At 39.0% G+C, this 13,565-nt stretch overlaps 2 protein-coding genes and 1 long non-coding RNA gene across 3 annotated transcripts; 2 read left to right on the top strand and 1 right to left on the bottom strand.

The window, feature by feature from the left end:
• Window positions 1–535: 535 nt before the first annotated feature.
• LOC134644860 (uncharacterized) lies at window positions 536–5,098 on the top strand. The gene is made up of 2 exons (XR_010096501.1): window positions 536–864; window positions 1,746–5,098. It is a non-coding gene; the product is annotated as an uncharacterized LOC134644860 (long non-coding RNA).
• oip5 (opa interacting protein 5) lies at window positions 3,702–10,028 on the bottom strand. The gene is made up of 5 exons (XM_063497984.1): window positions 9,780–10,028; window positions 8,336–8,402; window positions 8,074–8,196; window positions 7,694–7,775; window positions 3,702–7,491 (listed from the first exon to the last, which is right to left on the bottom strand). Exons 1-5 carry the CDS (start codon window positions 9,952–9,954, stop codon window positions 7,399–7,401), a joined length of 540 nt encoding a protein of 179 aa, XP_063354054.1. The 5' UTR covers window positions 9,955–10,028; the 3' UTR covers window positions 3,702–7,398.
• A 231-nt stretch (window positions 10,029–10,259) lies between these two features.
• Window positions 10,260–13,417, top strand: nusap1 (nucleolar and spindle associated protein 1). Its single transcript, XM_063497981.1, has 12 exons — window positions 10,260–10,458; window positions 10,615–10,683; window positions 10,768–10,959; window positions 11,097–11,280; window positions 11,385–11,468; window positions 11,830–11,942; window positions 12,024–12,074; window positions 12,166–12,332; window positions 12,667–12,830; window positions 12,920–13,036; window positions 13,125–13,227; window positions 13,310–13,417. Exons 1-12 carry the CDS (start codon window positions 10,384–10,386, stop codon window positions 13,395–13,397), a joined length of 1,407 nt encoding a protein of 468 aa, XP_063354051.1. The 5' UTR covers window positions 10,260–10,383; the 3' UTR covers window positions 13,398–13,417.
• The last annotated feature ends 148 nt before the right edge of the window (window positions 13,418–13,565 follow it).

Here is a 13,565-nt window from a genome sequence, read left to right as displayed (position 1 = left end):
AATTATTAGCAAATACAATAAACACTGATAGTCATTAACGGAGTCAACGGAGAAAGCAAAATAGAGCCAGGGGACGATCTTATGCAAAAAACAAAACAACAAACATACCCCCCCCCCCCCCCCCCCCAAACAAAAACATTAAGTGGACAACACACAAAAAATAAAATAAATCAAAAATATACTGAGATTTATTATTTTTTGAATTCAGATATGGTTTTAATGTAATACGCAGTTTCCTTTTTAAACGTTGTGAAAAACTAGAGTAAATAAATGTGTGAGTTTGGTACTTTCCAAAGATTAACTGCATATCCCTCTTTCTGTGTTAATTATTATTATGATATTAAATAGGTTTGAATTTTAGTATTTTGTCTTTGGGGCAAATGTAAATCACACAACCAACACATTTTTTATCATTGTGTGTGTGGATTATTTTCAATTTTTTTGGGTGACCCAGTTAGCGGCAGTGAAGCGTTCCATGTTCAGGACACAAGAAGAACAACTTCCGGGGCGGGTTTAATGTTGATTGACAGCTATCCAGCGCAATCCTTTTCCCGTTAGCTCGTAGTAGCGGAGCGAAAATGGCGTAGAGCAGAGGTGTTCGGGAGAACAGGACGACAGGACCTTCTTCTCTCCTCGTTTGCGGTAACCGGGGAAAGAAGAGGGTCCAGAACTTTATTTCTTCGCCGCTGCGGTTTCTCTCAGTAAGATAAATCAGACAGTTGTTCGTTTGGGAGTCTTAAATGTGTCCCCGTAGCGGAAGAAACCCCCTCTCCTCCCCACGGCTTTTGTTTACCATTGTGTGCAACTGCAGCTCAGACCACAGAGGAAATATCTCTGCATCCTTTCGGTCCAACTCGCATCAAGGTCAGTGCTTCGGTCAGCTTTTACTTAAACCTCTGTCTTCACTTTTTGAAAACTGACGACAATTGCATGCCAGCGGACTTCTACGTTGTGTTATTTGAGTTATTTTAAGGAGTCGTCTGTACATTAACCGAAAGTCACACCATCGAAAATTATGTTTGTCTGCATTAAATGACACTGTGTCCATTAAGCACCACTGAGCACTATAAGATTCTACTGTAATCTCTGTTTAAAGCTGAAGTGATTCGTAATCGAATAAATTAACTTAAGGAGCAGAATCGATTGTAGCATTATATAATGCATTCATTATGCAGTACTGTGTAAAACTCTTGAGCCACCCTTCATTTCTATGAATTTTTTCCACTGAGTCAGGCTCAATTATTATTATTTTTCAAAGTGGCTTCAGGCTTTCTGAAGGTCTTTCAAAGGGTTGTTTTTTTTGGGGGGGGTTTTTGACATTGGCTGCTTTTTCACTCATTTTCAATCCAGTCATGATATGTTATTTATTTATTTGTTAAGCCACTTAATAATCACCTAGTCATTGAAGCACAAAAAAGGCACTTAGCTCAAGGGATGACCTGTGTTCTTCGGTTTACACATAACAGACAGCTTAGAAAAAAAGATTAAATTGAATATTGAGATATCATTTTGGGAGAGAACAAAACAAAGGCAGTGAACATCCAAAGAAGAGCTTTGAATTTACTTCAATATTGAATATTTACCATTTGCTGAGATAAAATATAAAGAAATCAAGAGTGGCTTAAGATTTTTGTACATCACTGCATATCTAATTGTTCCAAACGCAATGAGAGAATGTGCTGAGTATAATTATGAATCATGGTCATATTTCTTCTATGAAAGTGACATGTGAATTGTTATTTTAGGAATAAACCGTCATTTAATGGAGTCATGAATCCTCTGCAAGTGATATTGCTTTGCAAATTAAACCCAGCACCACCAACATGTAACATCCGCCACCACCAAGGCATTTGGAGGTAAACGGACACTATCAAGATGACCTCATTTGGGCTTCTGGGACACTGGTGCCCTCCTTCCTGCTGGGACATTAACCACCTCTCCTCCACAGCATCCCACGGATCATCAGTGAACACCATCTGCCGAAATTTTGGGCGGTCGGACTTGCATGATGCACACTGCTTATGTCTACATGTAGCCTAGTATTATTTTGTCTGCCAGAAAGTCTTTTAGAAATACGCGTGAGATTCTCGTCAGGCTGCATGTAAACATAGTCTCTACTTCCCAAATAGTAAGAAAGGAAAAAATTACTTTCACCACAGTTACAAAAAACAGTTTGATAAAGAACAAAGTACCTGCTCCCAATTTTCTGGGAAACATAGCAAAAGACACAAGATACTGTAGCAAAGATCAAGGCCTGTGATTTTCATTAGACTCATTGGGTGTGTTAATGTTTTGTTTTTTGCTCTACCTCATTGCCATGGGAAGTCCAACAGCATGGACGAGGAGAGTGGTGAATTAGCTAAAAGGTTGTCAAGTGCCACAGAAAGTTGCATAAAGTTGGATGATTAGTTTTGTTTCTGGGGGTCAAAAAGTGAGGTTGTAAATGGGAGAAGACTGAGCAGCACATAAGCACACTGTCACTCATTTTGGGTAAAAAAAAAAACAAAACAAAAAACACTGAACCACTCAAACTGTGGTCTCCTATGCATCTGTTTTGCATTGTATTGTGCTCTCCTTTGTCAGGTCGGCAGGTGTTTCTTTACAAATAGCACATAGAGATAAAATTGGGAAGTTTTCCTTTTAATGTTGAGTCCTTTACATAGAAATCTGGCAACTTGTAGTATTTCAAATTTGTCTCCTGAAGCATTCTGATTCAGTTTTCCTTCATCTGGTCTCTTTCGATTTAAAATAATCAATTTAACATGTTTTTATTTAGTTTTTTCCCATGTTAATTGCTGGGAGGTTTTTTTCCCCCCTCCTGCATGTATAATGGGACATTCAGGTTGAGATAGATTTTCAGTTTTGATTTCTTTTAAGGAATTGTGAGAAGATGCAATCAGATCTGCTTTATCAAACATGCTTTATCTCACTCAAAAGAAACCTGGTCTCATTTTTCTTTTTCTTTATTTTTTTTATTTTAACAGAAGTATAATGCAGTCACTTGAGGAAGAAAATGCCAGTTTCCCACTGAATTACCCAGGTAATTATCTCAGATTTCAGAGAAACCCATTTCATTTAAAAATAAAATGCTGTTTTTTAGGATTAGTGAAATTACTCCTAGAAGAAGCTTTACGTTTAATTTAGAGATCCACCCAATGGAATCAAACAAAGTCCTGCTTGTTTATTTTAATCTAGTGTAGCTTTTTCTTTAGGTAGATAGCTCATCTTGGTCTGTCGGACATTATGGTGTTTCTTTAGGATCAGCCGAACAAAAAAATTCTTTGCAGCTCAGTTGATGTTCATGCATCTAAACTGCATTCAGGCATGTATTTGAAAGCATAAACAAGTGGCAAAGAGTAGGCTGGTCAGAGCTTCTCGTGATAATGGTAATGTAATCTAATGAAATGTATAATTGTTCCTCAAGTGAATGCATGCTGCTTCTGTGCATTTTCTGTTTCTTTTGTTCACTTTTGTGATTTTTCAAAGGAAAAAAATCACATTTAACCGGGATTTGTGCAATATTTGATCCTAACTGTCATGTTGTTGACCAAACTGTATATTGTATAAACAAGTGACAAGTTGTTTGAAAGCAACAAAATCACCAATGTCTTCCATTAAGATATGTATAGACTCATGTGCATTAGCTTATTTAGCGGGACTGTGGTGCCAACATTATAGTAGCCGTGCATGACCAGTAGTGATGCTTGCTTCATGAGGAATAGTGAAATCGATTTCTAGGCTAAGCTGGAGCGCCAAACTTTGGAAACTATTTCAGCGAAGTTAAAGGGTGGTAGACTTAGGTACATTTAAATACACTGCATAGAGACACAGCTTTACTCTAGACTCTACTGCAAAATCTCATTTTCATCACATGACTAGTTTGTGCAATCGAAATAAAACTAATGTAAGGCACAATCAGGGTAAGTTAAGTATTTAAACAAGTCATTTACTATAGCATATATGCTTAAAATAAGTAACTTCTTTTATTTATGCACTATAAAGCATTAAAAGAATTAGTTAATATGCAAAAGCCAAAAATCTCCCAAGTCTCACGTGTGATGGTGACGAAGAAATGTTCTATTACGAATGAGATTAAATTTAATCCTAGATTTGGATCTGATTGGTAAGGATCCGACATTGACTTTTAGTCCTAGAATAATGATCTCTCAGTGACATCACATTGTACATATTACCTCATAGTTTTGGGATTCAGAGCGTTATATTTTAATCCATAAAATTGTATTTGATTAGAGTTTTAGAAGCAATAACCTACAATAATGCATGAGTTTAGTGCCCGGGTGAAAGTGTTTAAAGGTTTCTGTAGCATCACATGGAAAGGGTTATATCCACCCATTTTTATTTTATTTATTTTTTGCTCACGCAGTCAATTAGACACTTCTTTCATTGGGGAGTTATGGATTCATCACTGAAAGTTTAGGATATTTTCTGCAGAACAAATTGTATTCTAGAGCAGCTGTAGCGTCATGTTATTACATCAGTACACGAGAGATGCTTTAAACTTCAGTCGTAGCATTTTTACATCCATTCAAAGCCCACTTCTTATTTAGAAATAAACATTGAAGTAATTCTGTAACTGTAAAGGCCTCACTGAGCGAACTTGACACTTGTTTGAAAAGCACTTTCTCTCTCTATGTACTGACTTGCACCGTCATCATCTCCACCCTGTCTTGGATACTTTGTTCTAACAACCCTGTAATGCTCTTTCTTGGAATTTGTAATCAAAAATTTATAAGCAAGTAGACATCTAGCAACATTAATATATGGGTTTAAAAAATATGCATGTCTTAGCAGAATAATGAATGATTTGTATTGCATGCAATAATCCAACTTTGTAATGTGAATGAGTGTAATTAGGAAACTGAAATGTTCATTTTGGATGTTCTGTGAGGACTTGTTTGACACAACGGCGAGCACGCTGAAAAAGCTTCAACAGTTTTACAGACTACCTGCTAGTTTGATACAGTAAAGAACAGAGTAGTTCTCCATTGTGTCAAATATGACCTGACAGTGTAGCCACAGTGCAGCTGAAAAACAAATCAACCTTTGTTCCCATTAAAAAAAAAAAAGAAAAAATATATATCAAGAGCTTAGGTAAGATTAACGACATCACTTTGTTGATCAACTTTTCCACAGAGGACGTGGACTGTGTAGAAACTATGCACTCCAGAGGGAGGAAATGGGCATGCTTGTTATGTGTGAGCCTCTTGTCTGGTTTTGTATTAACTTTAAAAAAAAAAAAGAAAAGAAAAAAGAATCTGTATCAGAAGTTCAGCAATAAAATGCAGCATGGTGCCAATTAAATTGATGGGTGTCGACTACAGTTTGAATGCCATATAACACGAACCAACAAACCAAAGGTTTGTTGTCCTTAATACCACTCTGAGGCTGGTTACACACCAGAAAATGATTACTGAAGGAAGATTTGAACCTAATTCTAGCTTGGTGTGAAGATTGTAAGCAGGGACAAAACTACCTTTGCTCTCACTGAACTGTTGATCCTAAAATCATGGGAACAATTAACTTTATTAACAAAATAGCATTTACAGCAAAATACATGAGATATACACTCACTGGCCACTTTATTAGGTTCAACTGCTTTTTAATAGAATTATCTAAGCAGTCGATCACATGGCAGCAATTCAAAGCATTGAGGGCTATGTTTGTTGTTGAGATGATCTGCTGAAGTTCAAACCGAGCATCAGAGCGGGGAGAAAAAGTAATTTACTGACACTGAATGTGACATGGTTGTTTGAATGAGTACGGCAGAAACTGCTGTCAAAAATAATAATTTAAATTAGCAGTTATGCACCCATTCAAGCTATGCAGAAAAACATGTCTTAAAACACAATATGTCCAGCCTTGAAGCAGATAGAGATGATCACAGCAAGTGCCACTCCTCTCAGTAAGAGGGGATTGTCTTATTGTCATTATGCAAGCATAAGAAAATTAAGGCAAAGCTAAGAATGGGAAACTCAGGCTACAAAAACTGAACAACAGAAGGTTACGAGAGCAAGAGGATGGTAGGGTCAGAATTTGGCATAAACAATATGCAAGTATGGATCGATCTCACTTTCATAATCAAAGTTTCAGACTGGTAGTGGTGGCCTCAAGTGGCCTCCACAGTCACCACATCTCAATCCAATACAGCACCTTTAGAATGTGGTGAAACGGGTCATTCACAACATGGATGTGCAGTAACTGTGTGATGCTATCATCTCTAAATGGACCAATATCCCTGAGAAATGTTTCAAACGTCTTGCGGAATCTGTGCCATTAAGAATTAGTGTAGATCTGAAGGCAAAAACAGTACTGGCAAGATGTACTTAATAAAGTGGCCACTGAGTGTATGCTGTCCATTACAAACTACAGTAAATCAAGATTACTTTGACATTTTAATTGAACTGAACTGAGCGTGACTGAACATTGACCATACATCTCAAAAGTTGGCAAGAAGTCACCAGACAAAATGCCACGCTGCTTTCATGGCATTATCAGCAGCAGAGAAGGGATCTGAGAAGCTGTGTCAACTGTTGCCATCATCTGTAACAATTGTTAATATCTGCATTCTGCCATTTTAGACAAATACCTTGTGAGGCTACCAGCAACAATGTTTTGAACCAAAGTAACAATACAGGTGGAATGACATTTATATTTCATAACAATGCCCTGATTTAACCTACAACAATTAAGAAAATGACTAAAAAAGTAATTTCACTTAGTAGCTGTCGACATAGACTGTATGTAAAAGATGGATGTTGGCACAGTGAGGTCCAGTTCTGAAGCATTCTGGTCAGCAAGCAACACATCAGAAGGGAGGGGTGAATCTGACTGATTAACAAAGGACACTTCATGGTCACACAGTAGCAACTAGCCAATCATAAAGCATACAGTTTTGTTTTGTATCCTTATAGCCTAAGTGGGGCCATAATTTACAAAATAAAACAATCATGCTGTATTCAGTAAGACTTAAAAATAGTGACCGAGGCCATAAACTCAACAGGAAAGTGGAAGATCAAAGAAGCGGGACGGTTTTTCCATCTTTACAGTAAGAATTGATTTTTCAATGAGGAGGTGCCCTCTGCTGGTCCTTCTAAAGAATGCAGGTTTGTGTCAGGTTTAAGTATTCACACTCTTGAATGCTCGAGCTGCATCCATCGTTTACATACAATCTGAGATATTACCGTTCACTGATCTTCCCTTAGTTTTCCAATGGAACAAACACATTTCAGCTCTAATCCATTATTAGTGATATAATTTTCTTTACAAGAATATGGAGGCGCATAAATGCCACCATCACCAAAAACCCATCTACAGTACGCAGCAGAATGAAGAACATATTTTCCCTAATCCCAGGTCGAGCTGGGTGTCCTGTGTACACTAGTTGACCATATTACTGGTAACACTTCTGTCTACCAGTCTGTTCTTAATGCGTGACATCTGTTCCAGCTGTGCTTCAAACTGTTGTCTCACCTGCAACGGAAAGCACGTAACATATTTATTTGCTCAGCAGAGGGAATTATAATTTATGTCATTCCTAACTGGATTCCTTTATGCACTAATCTCTTCTATTGTGAAGTGAGTGTGTGCACTGATGAACCACAATAAAACCCAATGAAAAAAAGTAAAATTGGTTCTCTTGCTCCGACATGATATTATTATTTCAGTGTCCCACCTCATTCATGCTTTCTCTGAGCGGCTTCTGATCAAATGTGAGTGTGGATGCCTTCACCAGGGAGCTGCTGTTGAGGATGTAACTGCAGAGAGAATTAAGCAAGTTCTTGAAGATCGAGGGATGCAAAAAAAATAACTTCAATGAAATGGTTTCCATTAAAGAATGAAAAATATAATTACCCCCCACTTATTTATAAAGTGAATAGTTAAACCTACTCATCAAGTGTACAACATATACAGGGTTTGTTTCATCTCTGACCTGAGCTCACAATATGAAGTGAACAAAGCTCATAAGCCACATGTTTATTCTACCCTCCCCAGACAAACATGTACACAAGTAGTCAATATGGTCGTGTGGTTAGTAGAAGCCGGAGGGCTTACCAGTTGATGTTTGCTTTGTAGAGGAGAAAGATGGACCGAATCAGAGCCAAACGTGAGGGTGCTGAGTGAATGACTTTCCCCAGAGCACAGCGGCAGCCACGGCATTTTAAAGAGCTGTAGATGCTGGGAGTGATCAAGACATTCATTAAAAACCTGTGGATGACTCTGATGCCTCCAGTATTTTATCTATACCACTAAAGTCTAAGCTGTGCTCATGACAATGCTTTGTGGTACAAAATAAATTCAGCTTAACCCTACTCACCAATTAGTCATTTCCCCTTTATGTCCTGACTCCATCTTGTCACTAATGACTACATCGTTGGTTACTCCTAAAGAAAATTAGGTAGAAATATCATATTGGCATAAAACTTTTGAAAATCATCAGCGGAGTTTAAGTATAGTACCCCTGAAAAAACAGACATTAAAAGAGCATTAAGGAGCAAATGTGGTTGTTTTTGTCACTCTGGCATGAACAGCACGTCCCAGTTGACCCCACAAGTGTTCAATGGCGTTGAGGACAGGACTACAGGCAGGCTATTCCATCCCCTCCACTCCCAAACAGACAGCAGAAGAAACCACACCAGAGCAAGTGCGCTGGCCCAAGTAGTACCAAAGAAGTCAACACCGCCAGAGCTTAACGATTATCAAACAGCTGCCCTCACGGCATGTGACAAAGGTACTGTAGAGACTAATCTTGGCCCAGCTGAGACCACAGGTGAAATCATCTCTTGACCCTCAGCAGTTTGCACACAGACCAAATGTGGAAGCAATCACCTACATCCTGCAGGGAGCTTACTGCCATCTAGACGGTAATGGCTGCACAGTGAGGATTACCTTCTTTGATTTCGCAAGTGCATTTAACACAATCCGTCTGCTGCTATTCAGAGAGAATCTACAGGAAATGTCAGGAAACACATCCACTGACAGACAGGTCACAGCATATGAGATTGGGGAAGTACTCTGTCTGTTTGGTGATGTTCAGTTCAGGAGCTCTGCAGGGGACTCTGCAATCTCCCTTGTTGTTCACCTTGCACACCTAAGACACTGAGGAGTTTAGCTCTGGGTTGTGGGACCTACAGAAATACTCTGATGAGTATGCGATGGTTTGATTTTAGAGGCAGGATGGGGAGTAGAGAGCACTAGTGGATGATTTTGTGGCATGGCCTGGGAGGATTCATCTGCTTCTGAATATGAATAAGACCAGAGGGAATGTGATCTAGTTCAGAAGGTTCCTTTTGAGGTGGTGGAGGAGTACAGGTACCTGGGTGTCCACATCAACAGCAGGCTGAACTCTACTGGGGTCTGCTGGGGGAGAAGACTGAATAAACTGATTATGAAGGCTGACTCTGTAACTGGCTGTAAATTGGAAACTTTGAGGATATTGTGATGAAACCTATCCATCATTGATAATCCTGACCACCACTGCGCTGAATAGGCAGTCTCTCTAAAAGACTGATTCAGCTTTGCAGCTACAGGAAAGGCATCTACCACCAGGCATACTACCATATTGCTATTGAATAATGTATTTATCATCTCATTGATTATCTTACTCCAACATATTAGGTCATATGATGTAAACAGTCGCCATAAAAACAAGTCAAAATCCATCTACTATGAGTTTAGTTAAAAGCACTGTAAAATGATACTACATTTAACACAAGCCCAATGCCTCAGCGAACAAGCGTTTAGAAATGAAGTGTACTTACTTAAGCACATAAGCGAGTCCATGCTTTTCATCTCTCCACAGAGGCCTGTGGAGTCCGCCAGGACGGCGTTGCACTGCTGACAGTGGAGAGTCATCTGCTGTCTGTGCACTGTTCCTGTGACCGGCAGCTTTAAGTTATCGGTGTGTTTAATTAAAAGGCTGTCGTTAAATTCCATGTTTCACGGTGCCTAGCCAGCAACTTGCCCTCTTCGCGAATTTGAACAACAGAGGAAAGCACGCTCTCAGCGTAACCACGCCCCTACAAAGAAACGTACAAGATACCAAATAACACTTTTCTACAACTTTAACAAAAAAATTGTGGCTGATTAAATTATTTTAAATGTATAAAATTTCTAATAAAAAAATACGATTTTAGAAAGAAAAAATAAGCATGGGGGATTAAAAAAAAATGCCGAAAATGCACGGTTGTTCTGATTGGCTGTGAGGCATATCCGGTTAGAGTGAAGAGCCAATCAAATGCGTCGCGCTTTTGTGTTTTGAATCGGAGGCTAGTTTTAACCGACGCTGTTTGTGGTGAGGAGAAACACGGACGTGTGCGCGGATTTTTTTTTTCTTAAAAAAGCGAAATAAACTGTCATACCGACATGGATTTGGACTCTATGAAATATACAGAATTGCGAAGTCTCGCTAAGGAGCTGGGACTCAAGGCGAACATGAAGGTAAGGAAGCGGTACTTTTTAAAAATTAGCTTCTAGCGGGGTTATGGTAGACTTACCTTGTATTCGCTAACGGTATCTGGCTGTTCTCTAACGTCAACGTGTGTTGGGCAAACTACACTCAAATGCATTTTTCCCGGTTTTTTTCGGCAACTTTAGGCCGACAAACTTCTGAAGGCCATAAAGCAGCATTATCAAGAAGAAAAAAACAAAGAGGCGAAGGAGCAGGTAACTTACTGCTGTTCTGTAATGTATTGGCTTTGTTGTCAGCATCTCATGTGCACAGCGCTAATGCGTTTATGACTGTTCCAGGGGCAAGATATTAATGATGAAGCTCAGGAGAAATCTGAGGTTGTCCTGGATTCATCTTGCAAGGAAGAAGTTTCCAGCACTACTGGGTTTGTGAACACACGTCGAGGTAAAGGACATGGTACCAAGAGAAAAATCTCTGATACTGCGACACTGACTAAAAGCGATGCCAAGATGCCTCCAGTTGCTGCAAAGGTATTATACATTACACTGTATTCAACATAAATGCATCTGAAGCACTCTATATCCCTGTGCATAGGGTTGCTTTGCAGCTGTTTAAGTTCTTTGCATTCTGGAGGTTTAAAACCTTTATGCTTATTTTTCTTTTTAAGGTTGACACTGAAGTTGATGCACTTACTGCACCCTGCAATGCCAGAGGTGGTAAGAAGAGAAAGGTGTCCTCTACAAACGATAAAGAAAAAAATGAGCCTCCTAAAAAGATCCAGACTCCTGACCGTGAGGAGCAGCAGCTACAGCCTGCCATTAAGGATGAAGCACCAGTGACTGCTGAAACAGGTTAGTAATAGTTGATAAAAGCTGATACACACTTATGTTTTTGTTATTGGATTTTAAGATCATTGACTTTCGCACAAATTTTAAATTTAAATGTCTGTGTCCAGAAAAGGCACCAAAAGGGGCAAAAGCTGGTAGAATTCCTCGTCTCCAGCAGAAGAGTAAGCCTTTGTTGAAGCCTGTTACCCCCAGTAAGTTTTTTTTTTTTTGTTTGTTTTTTCCCTTTTTTGTCTCCCTTTCAATGAAGTATTTTATTTAAGTTAACCATGATATGGTTCTTTTTGTGCCTGATTCAGCAAAAGCTTTTCTGGAGTCTCTGCTATGTACAGTAGAGCCTGTCTTACTTTATTTCAGAGAAATCTGTACATTTTCCTGTTGTCTATAGATGCACATCTACTTTGCTCGAGTAAATAAAACCTTAATCGATTTAAAAAAAAAAACAAACAAACAAAAAAAAAAAACCTACAAAACAATACTTAGAGTACTAGTGCCAGACCCCCCCCCCACTTCAAAGTCTTTGAATAATGTTATAAATTTTATTTGTTTATCCAGATTTCAAAAAACTTCATGAGGCTCATTTCAACAAGATGGAGTCCATTGATTCCTATGTTCAGCGGAAGACGAAACAGATGGAGACGTACAGAAATTCAGTCAAGGAATTAAAGGTACCAAATCATCTTGGCTTATTTTTATTCAGGAAAAATTAAGTGTAACTTTTACTTGAACTTTATTTTTTTTACCTGTAGAGTCTGTCAGACAAAACTAAACTGCTGCAAGTTGATGGCAAAGCTCAAGTGGTAAGCACCACCATCTACTGGTCACCCACATTTGATGTATATATCGATTACTTCTAAAGCACACTAATGACACATGTATATAATCCCACAGAGGGCAAATCCAACTCGTGCTTCCATGTTCAGCCCTGCCCCAGTAAACAAGACACCAGGTGGAGAAAACCGCAGGCACACTTTGCTTTCAGCCACCAAAAAACCTCTTGCAAAGGAGGTCACCTCCTTCAGGCCGTCTGTTCTTTCTGCTCGCAGGATCAATGTTCGGTGAGTCACCGTTTTGTCCTCTGGCCTTTTGATACAACAAATCTAATGAATTTCTTCGGGATCTAATATGTCTTTTAAATGGACAAAAGTACTGAGCCACAGTCTTTTAATCTTCTAATTAGTTATCAATCACATTCGCACAGGTGTATAAAACTTATGACTTAGGCATGCAGTCTCTGTTTGCAAACACTTGTGAAATAATGGTTCATTCTAAAGGATAAACCTGAATTCAAGAGTGGATATTCCAAAAATAAACTTTAAGTGGCATTGCAAAGTGGAAACATTCACATTTTGTATTAAATGTAATGCTTTAATGAGAACTGTCTATATACAGGTTCTCAGAAGCTACTCATGACAATGAATATAAAAGGTCACTGGTGAAGACACCTGCACGCATGTCACCCTGTGTGGCTTCCAGCACCCCGCAGAAACAGACCGCCAATGGATTAAAGCCTAGCAGTGTCAAAACTGCATCGTTCTCTGCCACAAAAACTCCAGGTACTTTGGCCTTTCAACCCTTGGAATGGTATCTGAAGTATATGTTTCTAAACAGAGTAGATGATTATTTTTTTTTCCCCCTCTGCAAGGACCATTTGTTTTCACTGGCAACACAAGCACTTCAACAACGCCTGGCACAAACAAGAAACCCAGCTTTGATCTGAAGGCGAGTCTGTCACGTCCCCTCACCTACAAGCCTCATAAAGGTATAAAAATGTTCTCATTTTCCCTGTTCGTGTGAAACACCATTTGATTGGACAAGATGTAGCATTGAGTTATTTATTTTATACATAGGTAAACTGAAACCATTTGGAGATGTCAAAGAAAACACGGCCATGAACAAGTCTATCTCAAATCCGCACCAGGAAGCTTACAAACAGCACAAAGTCCAGTCAAGGTAGGTCTTTAATTGACACTGAAAATTCCCCCATTGCAGTTTGCTCATGCAACATCTCTGAATATCTTTAATCTTATTTTAGGGAGGGCAGGAGAGCAAAGCAGATACAAGATCGGAAGCAGAAGAAAGAAAGTATGCTTGGGGCAAGAAGAGGCCTTGTCATGGCATAAGAATACTGCGCCTGCTTATGGCCGTTTGTACAGCCCGTTGAAGTGTAAATATTTCATTGTCTGCAGCTTCAGTTTCAGCATTTTGTAGCCCCTATAGAAAAGTAGTAGAAGCTTGCATATACTGTCCAGTGTCTTTGAGGTTCAAATCCTGCATTTCTTTTAAACACT

The sequence above is a fragment of the Pelmatolapia mariae genome, linkage group LG16_19 (assembly GCF_036321145.2).
Source record: "Pelmatolapia mariae isolate MD_Pm_ZW linkage group LG16_19, Pm_UMD_F_2, whole genome shotgun sequence".
Classification (NCBI taxonomy): domain Eukaryota; kingdom Metazoa; phylum Chordata; class Actinopteri; order Cichliformes; family Cichlidae; genus Pelmatolapia; species Pelmatolapia mariae.
The sequence above is the reverse complement of the archived record's forward strand: the minus strand, read 5'-3'. Positions and strand labels throughout refer to the sequence as shown.